The sequence below is a fragment of the Arvicanthis niloticus genome, chromosome 15 (assembly GCF_011762505.2).
Source record: "Arvicanthis niloticus isolate mArvNil1 chromosome 15, mArvNil1.pat.X, whole genome shotgun sequence".
In the NCBI taxonomy this organism is placed as follows: domain Eukaryota; kingdom Metazoa; phylum Chordata; class Mammalia; order Rodentia; family Muridae; genus Arvicanthis; species Arvicanthis niloticus.
Genome location: NC_047672.1, coordinates 70,856,373 through 70,876,845, shown reverse-complemented (window position 1 = coordinate 70,876,845; position 20,473 = coordinate 70,856,373). Strand labels below are relative to the sequence as shown.

Genomic DNA, 20,473 nt, shown 5'->3' with positions numbered 1-20,473 from the left:
GAGAATGAAATGCCATTTTGTTATAGTCCTAGAATTGTAACCATAAATGATCACTTTCTTTCTGAGATTCTCCTCCTATATAGTTTCTTGAAGTACAATTCATCTTTATAAGTTTATAGTTCTGTGTATTTTGACAGATGCAAAGCCATTTATCCACTGCCACAGTCAAGACCGAAGCCAGTTTTGCTGCCCAAGAAGCTCTCTCAGTCTATTTTGTGATCAACGGCTTCCCTACCTGCGGCCTTAGGCCATCATTGATTTTGGTACTTTCTCTTTAGTGCCTCCCATTATATCTATACATTACTATATAAATAGAATTATATTATATAGCTTTTATCCTGGAGTCTTTCACTTAATGTAAATGGAGTTGATATTAGTCCATGTGTGGGGGTTTGAATGGGAGTGGTCCATTTAGGCTCATGTATTTGAATGCTTGATCCCCAGTTGATGAAACTGTTTGGGAGGGGTTAGAAGGCGTGGCCTTCTTGGAGGAGGCATGTCACTGAGAGCAAGCTTTAAGGTCTGAAAGGCCATACCATTCCCAGGTAGCTCTCTCTGCCTTGTGCTTGTGGATCAGATGTAGGCCCTCGGCTGCTGCCCCAGTGCCCTGCCTGCCTGCCTTCCACTGTTCATCCTGCCATGATGACCATGGACTCTGAAACTGTAAGCAAGTCCCCAATTAAATACTTCCTTTTATAAGTTGCCTTGGTCATGGTGTCTTTTCACAGAGAGATAGAAAATATTTAAGACACCATGTCACTTGAGTATAAATGTGTGCCTTTTTCTTGGTGAGCAGTGTCCTATCGTATAGACTTCCTGAAAATTGGCTGTACATTCACAAGTTGAAAGATATTTGAATCATTTCCAGTTCTTGGGAAATGGAGGTAGAGTCAGCAAAAGCATTCATATACAGGTTTGCATATGAATGTAAATATTGATTTCTCTTGAGTTGACACTTTGGAGTGGGATTGCTAGTTAACCATATTTTAGCTTTGTAAGAAGCACTGCCAAACCATTTTCATAGCTTGTTATGCCTTGCTACGTTTTGATCTGTAACTCATGTCAATTTAAAAAAAAAATGAAGCCATTATAGATAATTAAAAAAAATAGCTCTCTCTGTTTGGCTTTTGATATCCCTAATCATTTATACCCTTTCACAATGTCTTCCTAAGTGCCTTTCCCATCTCCTTTAAAAATGGAATTGCTTTTATTACTGACTTTTTAGACTTAACATTTTGGCATGAGACTGTTGTCATATGTTTATGTGTATGTTTTCCCATTTTTTCATTATTATTGTCTTTTAAAGATCAGAGACATAAAATTTTAAAATATTTAGGTTTTATATTTTGGTGAAATCCATTAATTTTTTTTTTAAAAATTACATTTACTTATTTTATGTGTTTTGAGTGTGGGTATCTCAGTTATTTTTTCATTGCTATGCTAAGATACCATGACTAAGGGAACCTGTAGAAGAATTTATAAGGGGGCTTTCAGTTTCAGAGGGTGAGTCACGACTGTCATGGAGGGAGCATGGCAGCAGGCAAGCATGGCAGGCGGACAGACATGGCACTGACTGGAGTAGTAGCTGAGAGCTTACATCGTAATGTACAAGTATAAGACTGGGGGGAGAGTGTGCGTGTGAGAGAGAGAGAGGGAGAGAGAGAAGAAGAAGAAGAAGAAGAAGAAGAAGAAGAAGAAGAAGAAGAAGAAGAAGAAGAAGAAGAAGAAGAAAAGGAGGAGGAGGAGGAGTCTTTTGAAACCACCAGGCTTCCAAGCTCCCCCTTAGTGACACACTTCCTCCAACAAAGCCATTATTGGTGCCAAGCATTCAAATATAAAGGCCCATGGGAACCCCTCCCATTCAAACCATCACAAGCGGGTATGTGGGTGATACAGTGTCCATTTGGATATCAGAGGTCAACTTACCCAAGCCAGTTCTCTCTTCTCTGTGTGTCCAGGGCTGGAACTCCAGTGGTCAGGATTGGTGACGATTACCTTTACCTACAAAGCCATCTAATTGACCCCGTGATCCATTTTAAGTTAAGTGTCCTGTGTAGTATAAGATGTAAAGGGAGATGTATTGTTTTCTGACATGTAGTTCTCAACTGTTGAAAGACTTTACCTCCTCCTCTGAATTGCTATTGTGTCTTTGCTGAAAGTTGATGGCCATGTATGTATGATTGTACCTCTGGACTCTGTTCTATCTATATGTCTGTCATTTCTCTGTCCCTCTGTCTCTATTCCTGAAGCAACGGCCAGAACAAGAAATGGGACAGTCATGACTCCTGCCCTTGTGAAGTTTCTATTTTCATTGGGGTTAGACATTAAGTAGCCTAGTAAATTCTTAATAAAGAGTTGTATTTTCTCATGTTGCATTTGTATAATGTCAACTCATCTCTGTTTTGCCTATGGCTGTTCTCAGGCTACAGTGGCAGAGCTAATGATAGAGAAGCAATATGGCCTGAGAAGCCAGATTTCTTACCCAACATTTTATAAAGAAGGTTTGTTGATGCATGGCCAAATGCCTTGGTTTTGTTCAGAAGATGAGGTTATGGGGAAATGGGAGGAGGTGAGAAGCAGGCACTGGATGGATATGATGCATTGTGAGAAGACATCTCCAGGTCAGAACATCAGGATGGACATATAGTAACAACTTTACAATGGGAACTTGAAAAATCCCCATAATGCCTTCTTTATGAGACAGTTTCTAGGGAAAATGAGGAAATATTCTTTCTCATAATGGAAAAATGTAGAGTATTCTTGGGTTGGAAATGTCTATCTGTCCATCAGTTTGTTCTGAAATGTCCATTTGTCTGTGAACACTTGTTCTGCAGTTCTCTAGTTTGGAATGGTAGATGTGCCAGACTGGAATACATTTCAAAACTCTCCCAGGGTCTCAATGAATCTTGTGACTGGTTTTCAGTGGAATATGAACGGCAGTGACCTGTAACTTGTGGGCTGGGACTCCATTACTCTTCAGCTGTCTGGAGGCCATGGACTCTAAGATTCTAAGGCCCTGCTTCCCTAGGCCTTGTGCATTTGAGTCACTGGCCTGCTGACTCTCTCAGGGTGCAGATCTGACCCAGCCCTCTGCTGGAGGGGAACAGTGCTGCTGGTGCCGAGGCTATTCTTTCAGAAGGTGAGGAGGACAGAAACATGAGGCTCCAGCTCAGTAGATGGAAGGATGCTCCTGACCTATTCCCTGGGAGAGAAATAAGCTTTAGGGGTAGGTGGTGGGTGACTCTTCTGTCACAAGATAATTATCTGATACCTGACTGTCATTTAAGCATCATGTTCAGGTGACTAAAGACAGATTCGTCCCTCCACGCTTTATTATGCGTGCCTGAGTCCTGGGTCACTGATTTATGTTTTAAAAGACTTGCACCTAATTATATCCTAAGCCTCACCCAGCCCTTGTCCTGTGTCCCTTGATGATGGCACTGCTTAAGGGAGAGCAGTCCCATTTTGTGTTTGTTGGCTCAAGATTAAAACAAGATGCTGGGGACATGGCATAACATATTTGGCACGCCATCCCAATAACCAGGGTTTGGATCCTGGTACTCAGGTCACAAGTAGGTTATTTCTTGCACTCTTATAACCCCAGGTCTAAGCGTGGTACAGGCACTTGCTTCCTACTTGGGAAAACATGAGCTCTAGATTCAGGGAGGCACAGGTAAAGTGTGATGGACGAGCACCCTTGGCATCCTCACTTGGCTTCTGTGTGCATGAACATGAGAGAGCAGCTGCACTCATACACAGACACACAATTATACACATGCTTTTTGCTTTGAAAGACAGGACCTCACTGAAGCTTTGCTGTCCCGAAACTCACTATGTAAGGCAGGCTGCTCTTGAAATTTCAGGGCACAAATCTCTTTTCTTTTTTAAGGTATTTAACAACAGTAGTAAAAAAAAAAAAAGATTAAAAGTAGTGAATTTATATCTGGGGACTGCGAAGTGGAAACTTCTAGTTTCTTTGGAAAGTCGTTATGTCTAATGTTATTTTACTGGGGCACACAGGTGAAAGAATATCTTGCTAAAGCAGACACGTGAATGACAGTTTTCCTGAAGCAGACACAAGTGAAAGGACGTTTTGATATAGCATACATGTGAAAGGACCTGTGATGAAGGAGTATAAATATGACCCCAGCGCTTGGGAGACAAGCAGTGAGCATTGGTTTGGTTTCCCTCGATATTCTTTGCTAAAGAAAAGCATGTATTGGTTTGAGTTATGTAGCATTGTTGAGCTCAACTTGTAGTAATACCATCATTGAGAGAAACTCGCCCAAGACTGCTCGTGAGGTTCTATGGCAGGTTGGCCAGCCTTGTGGTTTCTTCAGGATTGAACTACAGCTGCTGGTTTGTGCCTGGTGTCTACCTGCTGAGAGGACTGGTCTGCAGCTGCTGAGGTTGGACCCTTATCAAAAGTAGGTTGCAAAACATTTATGCCTACAGGACTGTGTCATGAGTAATGTGATTCTTCTGGTGTGAGGGTCAGGAGAGAAGAGACCATAGGGCTCTTGGGGATTGAGAGGTTCTACCTGAAGCTCGAATCAATCAGCCGAAGGTCTGAGTATCAGGCTTTGGTACAGGCTACAAGGCTGAAGCTAGGCAGAATGGCTCACCCTAAAGTGTTTCCACTTTCTACTGAAAGCCTGTTGATGTGTGTTGCAGGAATGTGGGCAGAAAATCAAATGAGAAGGATTCATGTGTGCGTGTATGCCTGTGTGCCTGTATGTGTGTGTGTATGCATTCTGGAGGAGAGGCTGTTGTAACAGAGAAGAGGGAATCTGGGCTCTAAATGGGCAGAAAACTATCGCATACTTCCAGCAAATATTTACAGTGGGTTGGCCAAGTACATCTGACCAGCTGGAGCCGGTGTGCTAGAATTTAGCCAAGGATATTAATGGAAAGTCTCTCTCTGGGTTTGAGCAAGGAGGGGTGGAATAAGGCCTGTTGCCATCACTCTGGTCCTGGTCTTGACTTCCTGAAATAGAGTTGAGGCCAAGCCTGCTCAGGTCCTTCTGGATCCAAAGATGAGACTGAGTCTGTGCACAGGGGAAAGAACTACAGGGTTTGCTTTGGAAAAAGCATCTGGGCAAGCCCCAGAAACTAGCTTTCATTTCGAGTGATGCTCGAAGAACAACTGGCTTCTGCGCCAGACTTTTGTAGACACAGCTGCAAACTCGAGAGAAAATGACAGTCTGTCACTCTCGCCAGAGGGCCACTAACATAAAGAAAGTCACACACACCTGTTCCACGCGCCTCCCGAGTCCCCTTCGCCCGCGAAAAAGACACGGAGGCAGTGATCGGGTAATACTACAGCGAGGCTTTACTCTTGTATAGGCAGAAGCAGAAAAGACGGAAAGACAGGAAGAGGCGCTGCTTAAATACACCCTAGAGTGACGTATTCACTTCTGATTGGCTGTTCACTCATTACCCATAATACGCCCCGGGATGGGCAGTGACTTTTGGCGCGCTTTTTGCCTCTTGCACCTGCACAGTCTGTTGTTTACTTGTGGGAGGACAGGATGCCCAGGCCATCTTGGAATAGTGGATGTATCACCGCTAACCGTGGCTTCCTACACACACCCATGGGCAACTCTAAAAGTTACTTCTGTTTTCCTGTTGTGATTGTCATCTCCTAGGCTTACTGCCTCTGTCTGCTCACCTAGCCCTAGTTCTGGAAACTTTTAGCTTCTGTACAATCTTATCTCGGCCTAGAATGTTTTCGGCCTGAGACTTACTGTTGAATAAGCTCACCCCTTCCTAGTTCTTTCTGATCTGTGCCTGGTTCAACTCAGCTGTTCTGACGCAAACTCTTCTCCGTGCTGATTTAATCTAGCTGATAGTGTTCATACACTTTTCCATTCATGGTGCAAGTACCGAGTAAACACCCCTGTGTGATATGTACTGTCTCAGGTTGAACTAACGTACCCTCAACTGTTCTCAGCCTGAACGATGGTTACAAATGTGCCTGCTTTAAAAATGACTATATCTGCTAGTTTGTCATGAATATTGAAAGTAGGGTTCCTGAGTATATGCATCCTGACCTTCCTGTCTGTCTGTGTGGGTCTCACGTGTGTGTACGTGTGTGGGCCTTGTTTACATGCTCTCCATCTTCCCTGATATCAGTGTTGTTTTTTCATGTTTCTTTGAGGAATTTTAAGGGCTTCTTGGAGTTGGAAACCCAGCTGTAGAAGCCAAAACTCAAGTATTCTTAAGTAATAAAGAAATAGTGAGGAGATACACCCTGAGTCATCTTTTCCTTTGCCTCTTTAAAAATCAACAGGGCAGATGGATGCCGGTAGCACACAGTGGTGTCTATTTTGAAGCACTCTTTCTTTCTATATATGGCTATCTCTCTATCCCAGGTCTTTTAGTTAAAGTATGTGCCACCATGTGAACATCTGGTTAAGGACTGGGAAAATGGCAGGGCTCTCTCTCTCTCTCTCTCTCTCTCTCTCTCTCTCTCTGTCTCTTTGTTCTGGTAATGCCTGTGTCTTATACAGTCATGTTTCCAGGCTTTGCGACCTTCTTTCGTGTGTTTACAACACACCCTCCTCAGCAGCTCCACAGACTTGCTTTGCTGCTTGTGGCCTTTGCCTAAAGACAAATGATTTGAAGATATTTTAAGTGCAGTGCGCTTTCATTGATTCATCCCAGTTCTTCAGTTAAGAAGCTATTTTTTTAATCACTTGACTTCAGAAGGCCCTCATATTTGGCACTAGAGGACATGGGATCACTGTCTATGTTGTCTTCTGAGCAATGTTTGTATGAGTCCTACAATCTGCCCACTCGGTTTGCTCTCCTACTTCTTGGTTTCACATTTGGAGGCTGTGAGTTGGGCTTCTCTGTAGCTGTGTGTGACCTTGCTTCATCTCCAGGCACACGGCTTTCTCATGTCTGAAAAGAAAATATTTTCAATTCCCAATTTACATAGTTCAAGGACCAGATGGAAATACTGAAATGTCCTGTTGGAAGGGTTCAGTTTCCATAAACACCCAGAGCCATAACTCAGTCGTTCTAGTGCCAGGTAACCCAGTCTGTCACGCACGTGGCCCTTAGCCCTGGGGTGGAGCCAGGTCTGCACAGGAGCCTGTGAGTTGTGAAGAACTGTCTCAGGGAGTCTCAAGGAGAGCATCTCTTGCTTCTGAAACCTAACAGATGAACAGTGGCTTTAAATCGCTTGTTACTTACAGGATGCTGTTTTCAAAGAACATTCATTTGCTCAGTAGCTGTACAGAGCATCTAGGAAATACCAAGCTTTGTCCTAAGGCAGACCTGGAATTGACTTAGCTCCAGGAAGGTCCTCAGTCTTCATTGATCTCTCTTTTCCTTTTGTTTTCTCTTGACTCAGACTTCTAGGAAACTCCTCTCATTCTTTTCTCCTGTCTAATGTTGTGTCTACAACCCAGAGGCAGATTTCTGGTGGGTGACAGGAACACCTTTACTCTGATTGTTCTCTTTCCTTAACCCAATGTCTCCCCAAATCCGTTAGGTTTTACCATCTTGGAAAAAATGCTTTCTTCAGCATCTCCCCATTCCTGTGTGAGCCTGTCTTTCTTCCTTCCTCCCCCCATTTCCCCTGGAACTTCTGACATCCATATCTCACATTTTTTCCCCTTCTCTTTGTCACCGTCTGAACTGAAGCAGGGAAAACATTGTGTCTGCAAAAAAAAGTAGCCATCACCTTCTGTCCAGCCTTCCCCCTGAGCTGGCAGTGCCCTAGGTCACCACAGTTCCTGCTTCCTAACCCAAACTTCTCTGGATCCTCCAATCATCAAAGCTCTTGGTCTGCTCTTGCGCGACACTGTTGCAGGTAAGGATGCTAACAGTCATTCCATATTTGTTGAACCATATCATCCCTGGTATTTCATGGCTGTAGTGTCTACTCTTATTCACTTGACCTCTTCTTGACCCATCTTTCTGCACCAGCCTCCAAAGTGTGGTCTTGCTCTTTCTCTATTTAAAACAGCATCATTCCCTCCCTCCTCCTAAGACGGTGGTTTTTAGCTTGTGTTGCTCTGCAGTTAAGGGTCCTTAAGAAGTTTTTAAAAAAAATCTTGATGACCATGGCCCATCCTACTTGCTAACATGTGACTCTGGACTGTGGAGTAGGAAGGGCTCTTTGGAGTCTGTTACCATTCTGTCTAAACCCACCCCCACAGTTACGAGGCAAAACCAGGTAGGCCTGGCCCACTATAAAAGGGGCTGCTTGCCCCCTCCTCTCTCTCTTGCCTTCTTGCTCTTTTGATCTGCTGTCTTGCCTTCTTGCTTCCCCTCTGTCCCCCTCCCCCTTCCCTCCCCTCTTTCTCCACGTGCTCATGGCTGGCCTCTTCCTCTCCTCTCTCTCTCTCTCTCTCTCTCTCTCTCTCTCTCTCTCTCTCTCTCTCTCTTTCTTTCTCTGCCTCTACTACCCTCTTAACTCCCTTCCCCATGGCCTGAATAAATTCTATTCTATATCATATTGTCCTGTGGCTGGTCCTTCAGGGGGAAAGGATGCCTCAGCATGGCCCCACTGAGACATCCCCTTCCCCCCATACCTCACCACACACCCATAGAACATACTCTATATCTCTTTATCTTTTTATAAACATATCAGAGTCTATTGTTATAATTTAGCCTCAGTCTCCATCCATACCAGTTTCGAAGCATACCCATCTTAGTGTACAATCACTGGCTGGTTAACCTCAATCGTTGCATGCCAAAACCTTAGTGAAGTCCCAGGTAGTTCTTTCACCACTTGCCCAGGCTTGAAGTCTATTTTCCCCTCTGCTGACCATTACTGAACCCAAGGTCTGCCTGTTTTCCCTCCCCATCCATCTAGTCCATGAACACAGGCCTCTTTATTTTCACCCTGACTGATGTTAAGCACCTGCTGGATTGTCACTTTTGCCCGTGGACTTCGGAGCAAGATGGCTGATGGCTGGGTCTGCTGTTTAGAGCCCATGCTGATTTTCTCTCCCCATGGCTCACAAGCAGCACTGTGCTTTGTTTTCATCCATTTAACCTCTACTTTCACTCACTCCCATATTCTCTCAGTCAAAATACTGACTTATTTCCCCAACATTCTTTTAAATTTTCTAATTCCACAAAATAAATTATTTTTGCTTAAGCTGTTCTTATATCTTTCTGCCTCTTAAAATAAGGTATTCCTTAAAAATCATTGAAAATGCTAATTATTCAGGACTTTTTTTTTTTTTTTCCCCCGAGACAGGGTTTCTCTGTATAGTCCTGGCTATCCTGGAACTCACTCTGTAGACCAGGCTAGCCTCGAACTCAGAAATCCACCTGCCTCTGCCTCCCAAGTGCTGGGATTAAAGGCATGCGCCACCACTGCCCGGCCAGGACCTCTTCTAATTATGCATGCATCTCATAGCGTTCTGCATTCTGACTGTCCTGTTTCCAATGTCTTGGTCTCCTACCTAGATCACAGACAGATTGAGAATATAGGCTGGATTGTGTTTACCTATAATGTTTTCAACAACTTAAAAAAATTAATATACTGTTTTGGTTAGGGTTTCATTGCTGTGAATAGATAGCATGACCAAGGCAGCTCTTATAAAAGAAAACATTTAATTGGGGCTGGAATACAGTTTCAGAGGCTTAGTCCATTATTATCGTCACGGTGGGAAGCTTGACAGCCTGCAGGCAGACATGGTGCAGGAGAAGGAGCAGAGAGTTCTACATCTTAATCCAAAGGCATCAAGGAGGAGACTGTACATACACACACTGGGCAGAGCTTGAGCATCGGAGACCTCATAGCCCACCCTCATAGAGACACACTTTCTCTAACAAGGCCACACCTACTCCAACAAGACCACACCTCCTAATAGTGCCACTCCCTATGGGGCAAGCATTCAAATAGGTGAGTCTCTGGGTGCCATACCTATTCAAACCAGCACGAGTACTAAATGAAGGAGTTTGTCTGTGAGTACTGTTTGTCCGCATGTAGTCCTGAAACAACTATAGATCTAATTTCATTTGTAATTTAACATCTGTAATTTTTGAGATGGTTTCATGTAGCCCAGGCTGGCCTCAAACTCAATTTAAAGCTGGTGAGTTTTATGCCTGCAAAGTGACCACTCTACTTACAGCTACCCCCTAAAGTAATATATATGTATGTTCCTTTTATAACTTTGTTAATTCTGTGTAGGGTGGAGAACATCTGCGAACATCTGCAGGTCAGCAGACAGCACACGTTCCGGAGTCCATACTCTCCATGTAGTTCATGAATGGAACTCATGCCCTCGGGCTTTACCTACTAAGCTGTAGCCAGCCCTTTGCTATTTTCTTAATCATAAATTCTAATACTACAAAGGTAACAAGTTCTTTTTGCATGGGTAATTTAATATATTTTCATTTTAATTTTCTACTTGCATATTAGAAATCATTTATGGAAAAGTTTTCCTATATAATGTAATTGCCTATCAAAGCCAGGCTTTGTGATCAGGCCAAACAGCCAAATGATTAATTCAACAGAAAAGCCCCGATTTAGCCAAATCACACATACAATATAAAGCCTGACTTAATGTTAGAATTCAGTTGAGTGACTATACTAATTCTTAACTTGAAGGATGGGCTCCTAATGAAGAGAGGGGCATGCCCTGCTGCTGTACTTGGCTTTGCAAGTTTGGTATAACTCCCTAAGGGTGGCTTCCGCCAGCATCTCTGCAGCTCCCTGGAATTATTCATAGCATGCAGTGATACAGTGGTATTGAATGCAGGATGTGCCAGAGAGCCAGAGATCAAGCAGGAGGCAACAACAAATGCAGAAGAATGGAATGGAATTTGGTGAAATGGATTCTTAGTTCTTTCTGCCCTAGGCATTGCCTGCAAACTTCACGCTCTCCTGGATATGTGTTTCATGGCGTGAAGAAGTTGTCTTAGAATGAAACCACAAAGATGTCTTTCAGTCTTCCTCATGGATGGACACATTTTGTTAGAGTTTTAAAAATTCCATTAAACTTTACTACTACTGTGACTATGTGCATATGATACATGTATATGAATTTGAATGTGTGGGCGCCACTGGAACACACATGGAGGACACTTTTCCAGAGTTACTTCTCTTCTTTCCCTGTGAGTTCCAGGGCCGCCAGGCTTGTAAGGCACATTCACCTATTGAACCATCCTAACTCCTCAGTCTCAGGAAATTTACTTACATTTTCGGGAGCTCAAAAGTTGTTTTGTGGCCTTAGGTTTCTCCAGATGAAGTTACTTTCTAAGAATTAGCTGTCCGACCCCCCTCCCTCCCAATTCCCCCTCCTTCCCAATCCTCCCCTCCTCTAGGGCCACCACAGAGCCCTGGGAGGTGGGGCTCCACCAAACTCTCCTCAAAGCCCTCAGAACAACGAAACTCTACTAGAACTTACAGTTAACCTTCCCCAGCTGTACTGATGCAAAACTGAGCTGCTGCAGAGTCTCTGAGGGTTGTGTCTCATGGGTAACATGTTCCAGAAGGCCCAGCAAGAGTTCTGTTTAATTCTAGGGTGTTACCCTACTGTTTATACACAAATGGTTACAAACATAGCTATTATTACGAATGATAATCATAATCACTATACATTTAATTAGGTCCCTGCATGAACTAGATGTGCTTCTGAGCCTGCTGTTGGACAGAGTGCTCTCATTTCTTGTGGTTTTATAGGCACCCTCTGGGACTACGTTGTCTGAAGAAGTCTGTTCAGTCTAGAACCCTGTTACGAGTAGGGATGCTATTTGGTTATTTTGCTGTGAGTTTGCCTTAAACAACAACAATAACAAACAAAAACAATCCCCAAAACAAGACAAAAAACTAAACAAGGGTGGAGAACATACAAGTTGGTTTATGAGCTTATACACTTGGGGAAACTGAGACTATAACCTTCCATAGAATACCCAGATCCCACACAAGCATCAGCCAGTTGAATTTCAGCAAATCTGCCAGATTGCAGGAATGGTGGGCCAGCTGCTGGTGCTGAGCCTTGTGCTAGCAAAGGCTTCGGAAGCTTTTCCAGGCGAGCCACTTCCCTGCCTGGGCTCTGCACGGGACACTGCTTCCATCCAAGCCTCAGGGCTCCCTGCCTCTGGTCTGGCTGGTGTTCCAAGACAGCGTTGCAAATTGGTAGGCCGGAGGCAGCTGCAGCCTGCAGGCGGCTTGTCAGGGTTGTGCTTTAGTTGTCTTCTTCTTCACTGGTTCTTAAAAATGTAAATTAACCATGTTAACCTTAAAAAAAGAGACAAAACTGCACAATCTCAAATAGTGCTTGATTTCATACTTCCTGCCCTCTGAAACTGATGTGTGATCTTTTTAATAAAGGAAATAGTACTGGAATGAAAGACTGACAGGTTTGGAATTTTAGGTCTCCCATTAATGTAATGAGGGAAAGGCTTGCAGCAGCAGCTGAGGACTGCTCCCTTGGACCACAAACTCCCCGACTGACAACCCATGCGGAACTTTCTCCTATGCAAGGCAAAGCTTAGAATCAGCCATTGGCTTTGAACGTAAACACTGCTGCTATGCATACTGACTCTAAACTTTTTCCATAAAAGGGCTTAAGGTATCAATGCAGTCAACAGCTGAAGCACATGGCCAAGCCATAAGTGATATAAGCAAAAGACAGCACTAGCTGGGCTTTTTTTTTCCAGTTTCCTTGAGTTAAAAACAACAACAACAACAACAAAAAAAAACCCAAAGTAAAAAACCCCCAAAACCAAAACAGTCTTTCCATGTATTGCCAGAGCACCCATACTGAAGTGTCAAAGAAGTTCTATTTCAGTCATGAAGCTTATACATAGAAATCTATGGGGGGGAAAAAGCAGCTTTAAAAAGCCAGGGGTGAGCAATGGGGTGGATGGGAAGCAGGAGCGCACGCCTTTAATCCCAGCACTTGGGAGGCAGAGGCAGGTGAATTTCTGAGTTCGAGGCCAGCCTGGTTTAGAGAGTTCCAGGACAGCCAGGACTACACAGAGAAAACATGTCTCAAAAAACAAAAACCAACCAAATAAATAATAATAAGTAATAAATTAACCTCTGGTCCTTACTAAATTAAAATTAACACACGGTTTATATAGCTGGAAAAAGAAAAGATTTTTGGATATATATTTTATTTGACAGTGTTTTAGAATATCATACAGTAAACAAGGTTTCTGTAAAAGTTAATTTATCCATAGTGGTGCGTTTCATAAAAATAGTTGCTCACTTACAGTCTTTCTGTGACTATTAATACATGGAATTATATTTATAGAGATACAGCTGTACAGGGTAAATTCACAGCTAACACTACACAGAAATATTATTTGGAATGAGATTTAGATGATGTGCTGTCTTCACGGGTTATGGATTACAGCCGCATAAAGCAATTCCTGCACAAGTAGTAGCCGTGAACTGTGCAAATTAGAGTTTATGCAAGGGTAATCTCCACTTTTTCCTTTTGTAACATATGGAAAACAAAGGTCAGAGGATACAGTACCAGGACGTGCAGCTACACTACAGAAGCATTGTCCAAACCCAGAGTCAATAAATTAATGGCAAACTATACTGGATTTCTAGTCCAGGGGAGAAAGACGAATTGAGATTAAACCAAAAGTATAAACCGCGCCATGTGTTTGTGCTTTTGTTTAGGATGAATGTGTTTCATTTTGGAAATTACGTTTACAAGCTGCAATGCCCTTCACGTGAGGCTTTTGACCATATTGGCTTGTGGAACAACTATCTTTATGTCTGACGGAAATTAAACTAAGTAGTTTAATTTCCCAGAAAGTGGGGAGACTCATTTGAGACAGCAGTTACGTGCGACCCGGCATGGTGGACTTGGCTTCCCTTTTACTCACTTGACAAGCACAAGGGATGAATGAGTCTTACTTGCTTTGGAACTCTTGTAAGAGGCAAAATATCTGACGGGTTGAAGCCTCACTTATACAAAACATATTCGTGGCAAAATGCCTTTAGACATTTTGTCTTTTAATACGTGCAGCTACAATAAATACCAATGGATAGCTGACTGAAGTGAATGTTTCACAGTTTTCACTACAGGGACAATCACTGACCTGCGATGGTAACCCAGGAACATAAAGGGCGGCGTCTATAGATTGTTAGTGTAACAAAAGCATTAGCAAACAGGAGGGGAAAGCTAACCAGATGGAAACAAAAAGGCAGATCAAATAAGAAAAGCAGAAAGGAATGCCAAAGGACTCATGTTCTTTAATGAAAATAAATTAGTTATCATAATGCTTTCAATATTAGAGATTCTAATTTGAGAAATATAGGACAAATACTTTGTCAAAGTGCAAATGGAGAGCTTTAGAATAAGACAATAAAATAGGTAAAATAGAAGATGGCTAACAGAGCAGCTACGTATCTCCGTGTGCCTGGGATGACAAGAAAGCCTTTTCAGGAAGGAACTGCAGCGTTGTCAATCTCGATTAAACAGATTATGGTCTTTTGATTATCAAACTCATTATTTTAGAGGAAAACCAATTCAGATCTACGAGCTAACCTGCAAAATTCTGACTTACGGCAAACTGTTCCCTAGGATACAATTTTTAAAACCTTTTTTTCCCTACTACTGAAAATGTACAGAAATGTGACTTGACCACAGAAATGGCAGTAAAAATGGCATCACACCAAAGAATCACTAGGTTTCTAACTCATCCTGCAGTAGGCAGGGAATGGTGCTAATACCGTCGGTTGATGCCGAAGGGGGAGCCATGGAAACATATCATGGGCGAACAGTTCTGGATGTTTCAAAGAAACCCTTTAACCCCTGTCTAGATATGTCAAGAACGATTTATTTACAACACTTTAGATCAATTAAAAGATATAATCTTGTCTCAGTTTCCGCTTGCTCCGTGCAGTTTGATTTTTTTAAGGCGAGATTCCAGTTTGTGATTGCTCTGAACTTGTCCAGTTTCTTGATAGAAAATTTGGATGACATCCAAATCCTTCATGCAGTGGGGGGAACTTTTTCTTTTTAAACTAAAGCTACACTGCACTGTCTCTCTGTGATGTTTGCGTGATTTTGGTTCTTCCGTAGCTGCCAAAGCTCCCACCATGGAACCGGGGGCTTTAGGATCAGTTTAGGTCTGCCTGCGCGCACGCCGTGCCGTGCCGTGCCGCCCACGGGCGTCGCACGCCGGTGCTCCCGGGTCTCGGCGCCTCGTGTAGATCTATGTGTGTGACAGTGGAAATAAATTAAAACGCCGTGAGACGGAACCCAGGAAGATCGGCCTGCGTGGAGGCGGGCGGGCCCCGCTCTGGGGCTCATCTGCCCGCGGCCGAGGCGCCAGGCTGCAGGGCGCCCGGCAGCTTGTCGGAGCCCGGCACCTTCCAGGGCCCCGGCGCCACCGCCGCCTTGCGCGCCGGGCCGCCCCCCGTGGGCCGTGCTGCCGGTCGGGCCCCCGAGCGCACGCCCACCTTGGCCTCGGCCTCCCGCGCGCCCGTGGCCCCGAGGCCCTCGCGCCGGCCGCGCAGCGCCTCCTTCCCGTTGGCCGCCTCCGAGGCGGGCCTGCCGGCCTCGGGCCGCCCCTGGCCGCCGGGCCCCTCCTCCAGCCTGGGCCGCGCACTGCGCTGCGGGCTCGCCGAGCGCTCCCTCTGCTCCCCCAGGCGCTGCTTCTTCTGGCCGCCGGCCGAAAGCTCCTTTGGTTTCCTAACGTCGTGTTCCCTTTGGATATCCCAAGTTGGGTCTGGGCCTATCTGGTGGGAAGGGTCGGAGGGTGGGGCTGGATGTGATGGAGAGAATGGAGAGAGGATGTCTTCGAGGGAGACGCCTACTTCCGGCAGGCCTGGGGCGGCGGCAGCGGCAGCACTCCAGGCGTGGGGTTCGTCTGCGGACGGGAAGCACAGGCGTTAGGGCGCGCCACGTCGCCGCGCTGCAGCTACCCACCTCGCCCGGAACCCGGGCTGGCAGCCAGGGGGCTGCTTTCAAGGGCCCCGCCACACCCCCGCTGCCCAGAGGGCAGCCAGCCGAGCCCAGGGGTTCTGTCCCCCACCCGACCCGGGGCCTCCAGTGCCCAAGAGTTCGAGGCACAGCTCGGCCCTAATCCCTTTGCCTCAGTCTGCTCTGTCGTCTGGGGTCACGCCTAGCATGGACACTGACCTGGCTATAAATCAGTGGGTCTCAGACTTCGCGGTGGTTATGAAAATACAAGTTGCCCAGTGACCCAGGTCAGCAGGTCCCAGTAATGGGACCAGGTACTTCTCTCTGTTATTAGTAGGCCCTAGGCAACTCTGGGGAGGTGATTAACAAGCGGGAGCCAGGACCTGAGCCCTCCTCAAAGGAGTTGGGAGAGCGATCTTCTCAACCATTAGGTGTCGCTCAAAGCATAAGTCTCGGCAGTTGCCTAATAATCTTGGGATTTGGATTGATTCATCTGGAAACTATCATTGCTCTCTTGCCCTAAAAAGAAAATCATTGTCTTTAGTTATTTATTTTTTTTGGTGGTTTTAACACGGATGGCTCCTAGACTAAGATAAATGGAAGTTTCTAGAAAGTCTAGCTTTATATCTATGGAGGATTCACTGTTTACTTCCAAAAAGTATTGAAAGTAATATACACATATAAGTAGGGGACAGATGTATTAAGATTCAGTGAGTTAGTTATGACCACGAACAATAACATTACCCTAGAATTTTCCTTACCCTAAGGCAAAATAAAGCAGGGAAATTCAATACAGGAACCCTTGATATTTGTTAGGAAAATGTCTCACGACCTTTGAAAAATCTCGTTTTGTAGTATTCCAGACTGTTATTTTCTCTAAGGAGTGGGTATATGAGTGGGACACAAAGAAGCCACGTTGAATTCTGATGGACTGAAGATTCTTCTCCGCTCACTAGTAGCTGAGAGCCCCTCCCTAGCCCCACATCGGGCGTAAGACTGATTGCATTTCTATCTAGGGTCTGTAACAGGGGTCAGTGACCTTGAGTGGATCCAGCCCATGAATACCAGGAGTCTGCTTTGTTTTAAAGCTGAGAATTTTTATATAGTACTTCTGATGGTGGTGATGATTTAGATGAGGAGAAAGAGGGGATAATGGGGTTCTGTTTCCCCAACAATTCTGGCCACCTTTAAACTATCAAGTTAGTCGTAGGAACTTTCTCCTTGGCTGTGAGATCTGAATAGCTTACTCTGGGTACAGCATCATCTTCCTTCGCTCCATAAACTGATGTCCACGAATCTTTTCACATCGGAAACCAAGTACTCTTGGTTACCTTAGGAATAAGCTGGAATCAGTGGGTGCGTTCCGTGGGAAACCCTACTGCGGGCTACAGTTAAAAACCAAACGAGCAGTCGACACAAAGTGGCGACTTTTCAAGATAGGAAAATACTGCCATAAACAATTAAACACACATTCAAAAGACCTAGGGGGGTTGTGCAATAGTAATTCCTGTCCAGGACTGTGGCAATGGCGGTTTATGTGTTAATAGCTCTTTCTCCCACCATTATATCACATATGGCTGAGTCAATTAGCTGGCCTTAGATTACTTCTGAGACACAGGGAGAAGGCAGGGAGAGGGTAAGTAGCTTGACTAAAATTACAGAACGAGCACCCGAGAGAAACATTTTGGGTTTCTTTACCCTTTTTACTGAGTGAGAAAATTGTCCCAGCCTACTGATGTGCAAACAAGATCAAAACAAGTGAAACAGACTTTAGTGGCCATCCTGTCTAAAGGGACCGGCTCCATCTCCCAACAGAGTACTGAGTACTTAGTACTCTTCTGTAAGTACTCGAAGTCTTACTAACCACATTCGTGGTATTGAACAGGAGAGTTCTGGTCAGTCCATGGAAAAGATTAACTCACACATGGAAGCAGCTGGCATTGGTTTGCCCTGGAATCGTCACCGAAGCCTTATTTTTTGTCCTTTTTCACTTTCCTATCTCCATTACCTTTTTACGATAAGCCAGAAGATGGCCTTGTCTACAAATACAAACCTTACTATAGAAAGTTTTTTTTCAAGAGATTTTAATAGGCAATTAAATACTTAACTGAAGGAGAAATGAAAAGTTTTTGTGTTCTAAGCTACCACCTATTAAAAAATATCAACTAGAAATTAAAATTAACTTTGAATAAAGTAAAATATTTCAGAGGTAGGAATCGATATACGTGCATTTTTAAAAATTTCTAAGTAAAGACAGTCTATGGTTCTGTGGTGGGCGTGCAGTACCCACACAGGCATGAGCTTGCCAAGCGCCACAGGGCACCTCAGTGGGCACCACTGCGTCAGGTGACCTGAACTAGGACAGGAAGAACCTTCTCCAGTCTTTCAAATGCTAGTGTTCAGGACACCAGGATGTATAGAGAAAGAATTACTCAAACTTAGTTCTGGTTCCTATGGGCCATGTTTTCTGTTTTCCCTCCTTCATTCTTTTCTTTCTTGTTCCTGGGCACAGGCTAAAGAGTATGATCATGGGACAGGCACGGGCCAAGGCGTGTGATCACAGGCCGGGCATTGGGCTGAGGTGTGTGGTCATGGGCACAGCACGGGCCGAGGTGGGTGACTATGTGCATTATGAAGTGGTTGAGAAAGATGGTTCCACAACATCTTCTCCGTGATGTTCTAACAGGAACTATAGCAGAAACATGTCCTATGACATTGAAAATGAGCCACCGGTGGGCTGCTGGGATTTCTGCAGTCCCTCTGTGCAAACAATGTCCCAGGCACAGTGGCTAAAACAGAACTGGCCTCATTAGTGTTCCCTTTCCTACCTTACTGAACCCAGAGATACTTCAGTGTAAACTCCAGAGGATACCTCTGTGTATTGACCTTCATATACTGCATCCACTTATTTCCGTAAACATGCTGGGCTCAGAGCTCATCCCTGTGGCCACTGACCACTGTGCTGTGGAATGTTCTCAAGAGGACCACAGACAAAATAGATGCCAAATGTCTTAAGCTACGCTGCAAGAGAAACAGCTTATGATCCTCTCCATAAGTTAGGATCACATTTTTTTCTCCTTCTTACTTTCATTTCTTTCTTTTGTTTAGCTTGGTTTCTCTGTGTAGCCCTGGCTGTTGTAGAAATTGCTCTGTAGTCTAGGCTGACCTCGAACTCACAGAGAGATCCACCTGCCTCTGCCTCCTGAACACTGGGATTAAAGGCGTGTGGCGCCACTGCCCCCTACTTTCGTTTCTATTAAGATCTTATCTCCTCTAGAATGCATACTGATCAATGCCCAAGTTTACATTTTTATATATAATACAGATTATGTACACACATTTATTTTTGAATTAAAAGATATATGGTCTCTTAAGTTATCTTGTAGGAAAGCACCAAATTAACAAACTAAATTCACTTTATATGCCCAGATTAAAAGGAATCTCCTTGGGCTGATGAGATGGTTTGGTAGGAAAGGTGTCCGCTGTGCATACCTGGAGCTAATTAGTACAACACTTGGAATCCATGTAAAGATGGAAGGAGAGAACCAACTCTACAGTTGCCTTGTGATCTCCACAGGTATATACCACACACACACACACACACACACACACACACACACACACAAACACACCTGTGTGTTCATGTACTGTCACACATCCATGCATGCTCACGTGCATGTACATACACCTGCACACTAAAACCTCCTTGTAAATGTTTTATACAGGGACTGTATTTCAACATCTTGCTTTATGAAATATCACCAAAATGATAGTAACCAAGGATCTGACCTGCAAGGAATACAGTGCTTGTTGCAGTAAATCTCTTTCCAGATGGCTTTTATCTTCAGTAAAAAGAAAAATCTGTACGGTGGAGGAACACATAATTCAAATAAAGGGAGGATGATAGAGGTACATCTCAGTGGCTGAGCACTTGACTACAAGCCACAGAGAGTTGCTATTAACCTTGGCCGCGGACTAAGGTGGGGAGACTCTCAGAAGGGACCCAGGGAGTGTGGTAGAAGAAAGAGAACCTGCCATCTATTCCTATTTTACCATAGCCTCTAGGCTTCCCGTTTGGCCTCAAGGTTGGCCAGCCTCTCAATTCCTGGGTCTCTACATTGCTTATCCTGATTGGTGCACAGCTCAGCACAGGACACTACTAGGGCATGCCTCCGGATTACGATGCTCAGGAAGATAATAGCAGCAGCATTTCTGTTTGGTGCCACTACTAACATCACTCACAGTGCTGGCTGAGACACACTGAGCGAGGTACCAGACACCCTGAACTGAACTCACATCACACATCCAGGCTGACACATTTTACAGAGGGCGACACTGTGGTATGAAGGTTAGGTGACTTATTAAGGGCTGCACGACCAAGCTAGTAGGTAATGGGGAAGGGTGGTGAATGGTCTCCCAAGCGCGTCCTTGCTCGGTGCCTTTGCTGTGTCTAGTTCTTACTGAGAATGGGGACTCCATTGCTCTTCTGGAGTGATGAACAGAGACTTGCATCTGAAATGGCCATCAGAAGCAGATCTATTGGTTTTCCCAATAGGGACTCTGAAATGTCATTTATCTGAACATTGGACTCAGACAGACAGTCATTACTG

At 44.5% G+C, this 20,473-nt stretch overlaps 1 protein-coding gene across 1 annotated transcript in view; it reads right to left on the bottom strand.

The window, feature by feature from the left end:
• Positions 1-14,168: 14,168 nt before the first annotated feature.
• Positions 14,169-20,473, bottom strand: part of LOC117720486 (membrane-associated guanylate kinase, WW and PDZ domain-containing protein 2-like) — a 94,265-nt gene continuing 87,960 nt past the window's right edge. Inside the window, exon 5 of the mRNA XM_034518948.2 lies at positions 14,169-15,810. Within this exon, the coding sequence (XP_034374839.2) occupies positions 15,248-15,810 (563 nt within the window). The 3' untranslated portion in view covers positions 14,169-15,247. The remainder of the gene's footprint in view (positions 15,811-20,473) is intronic.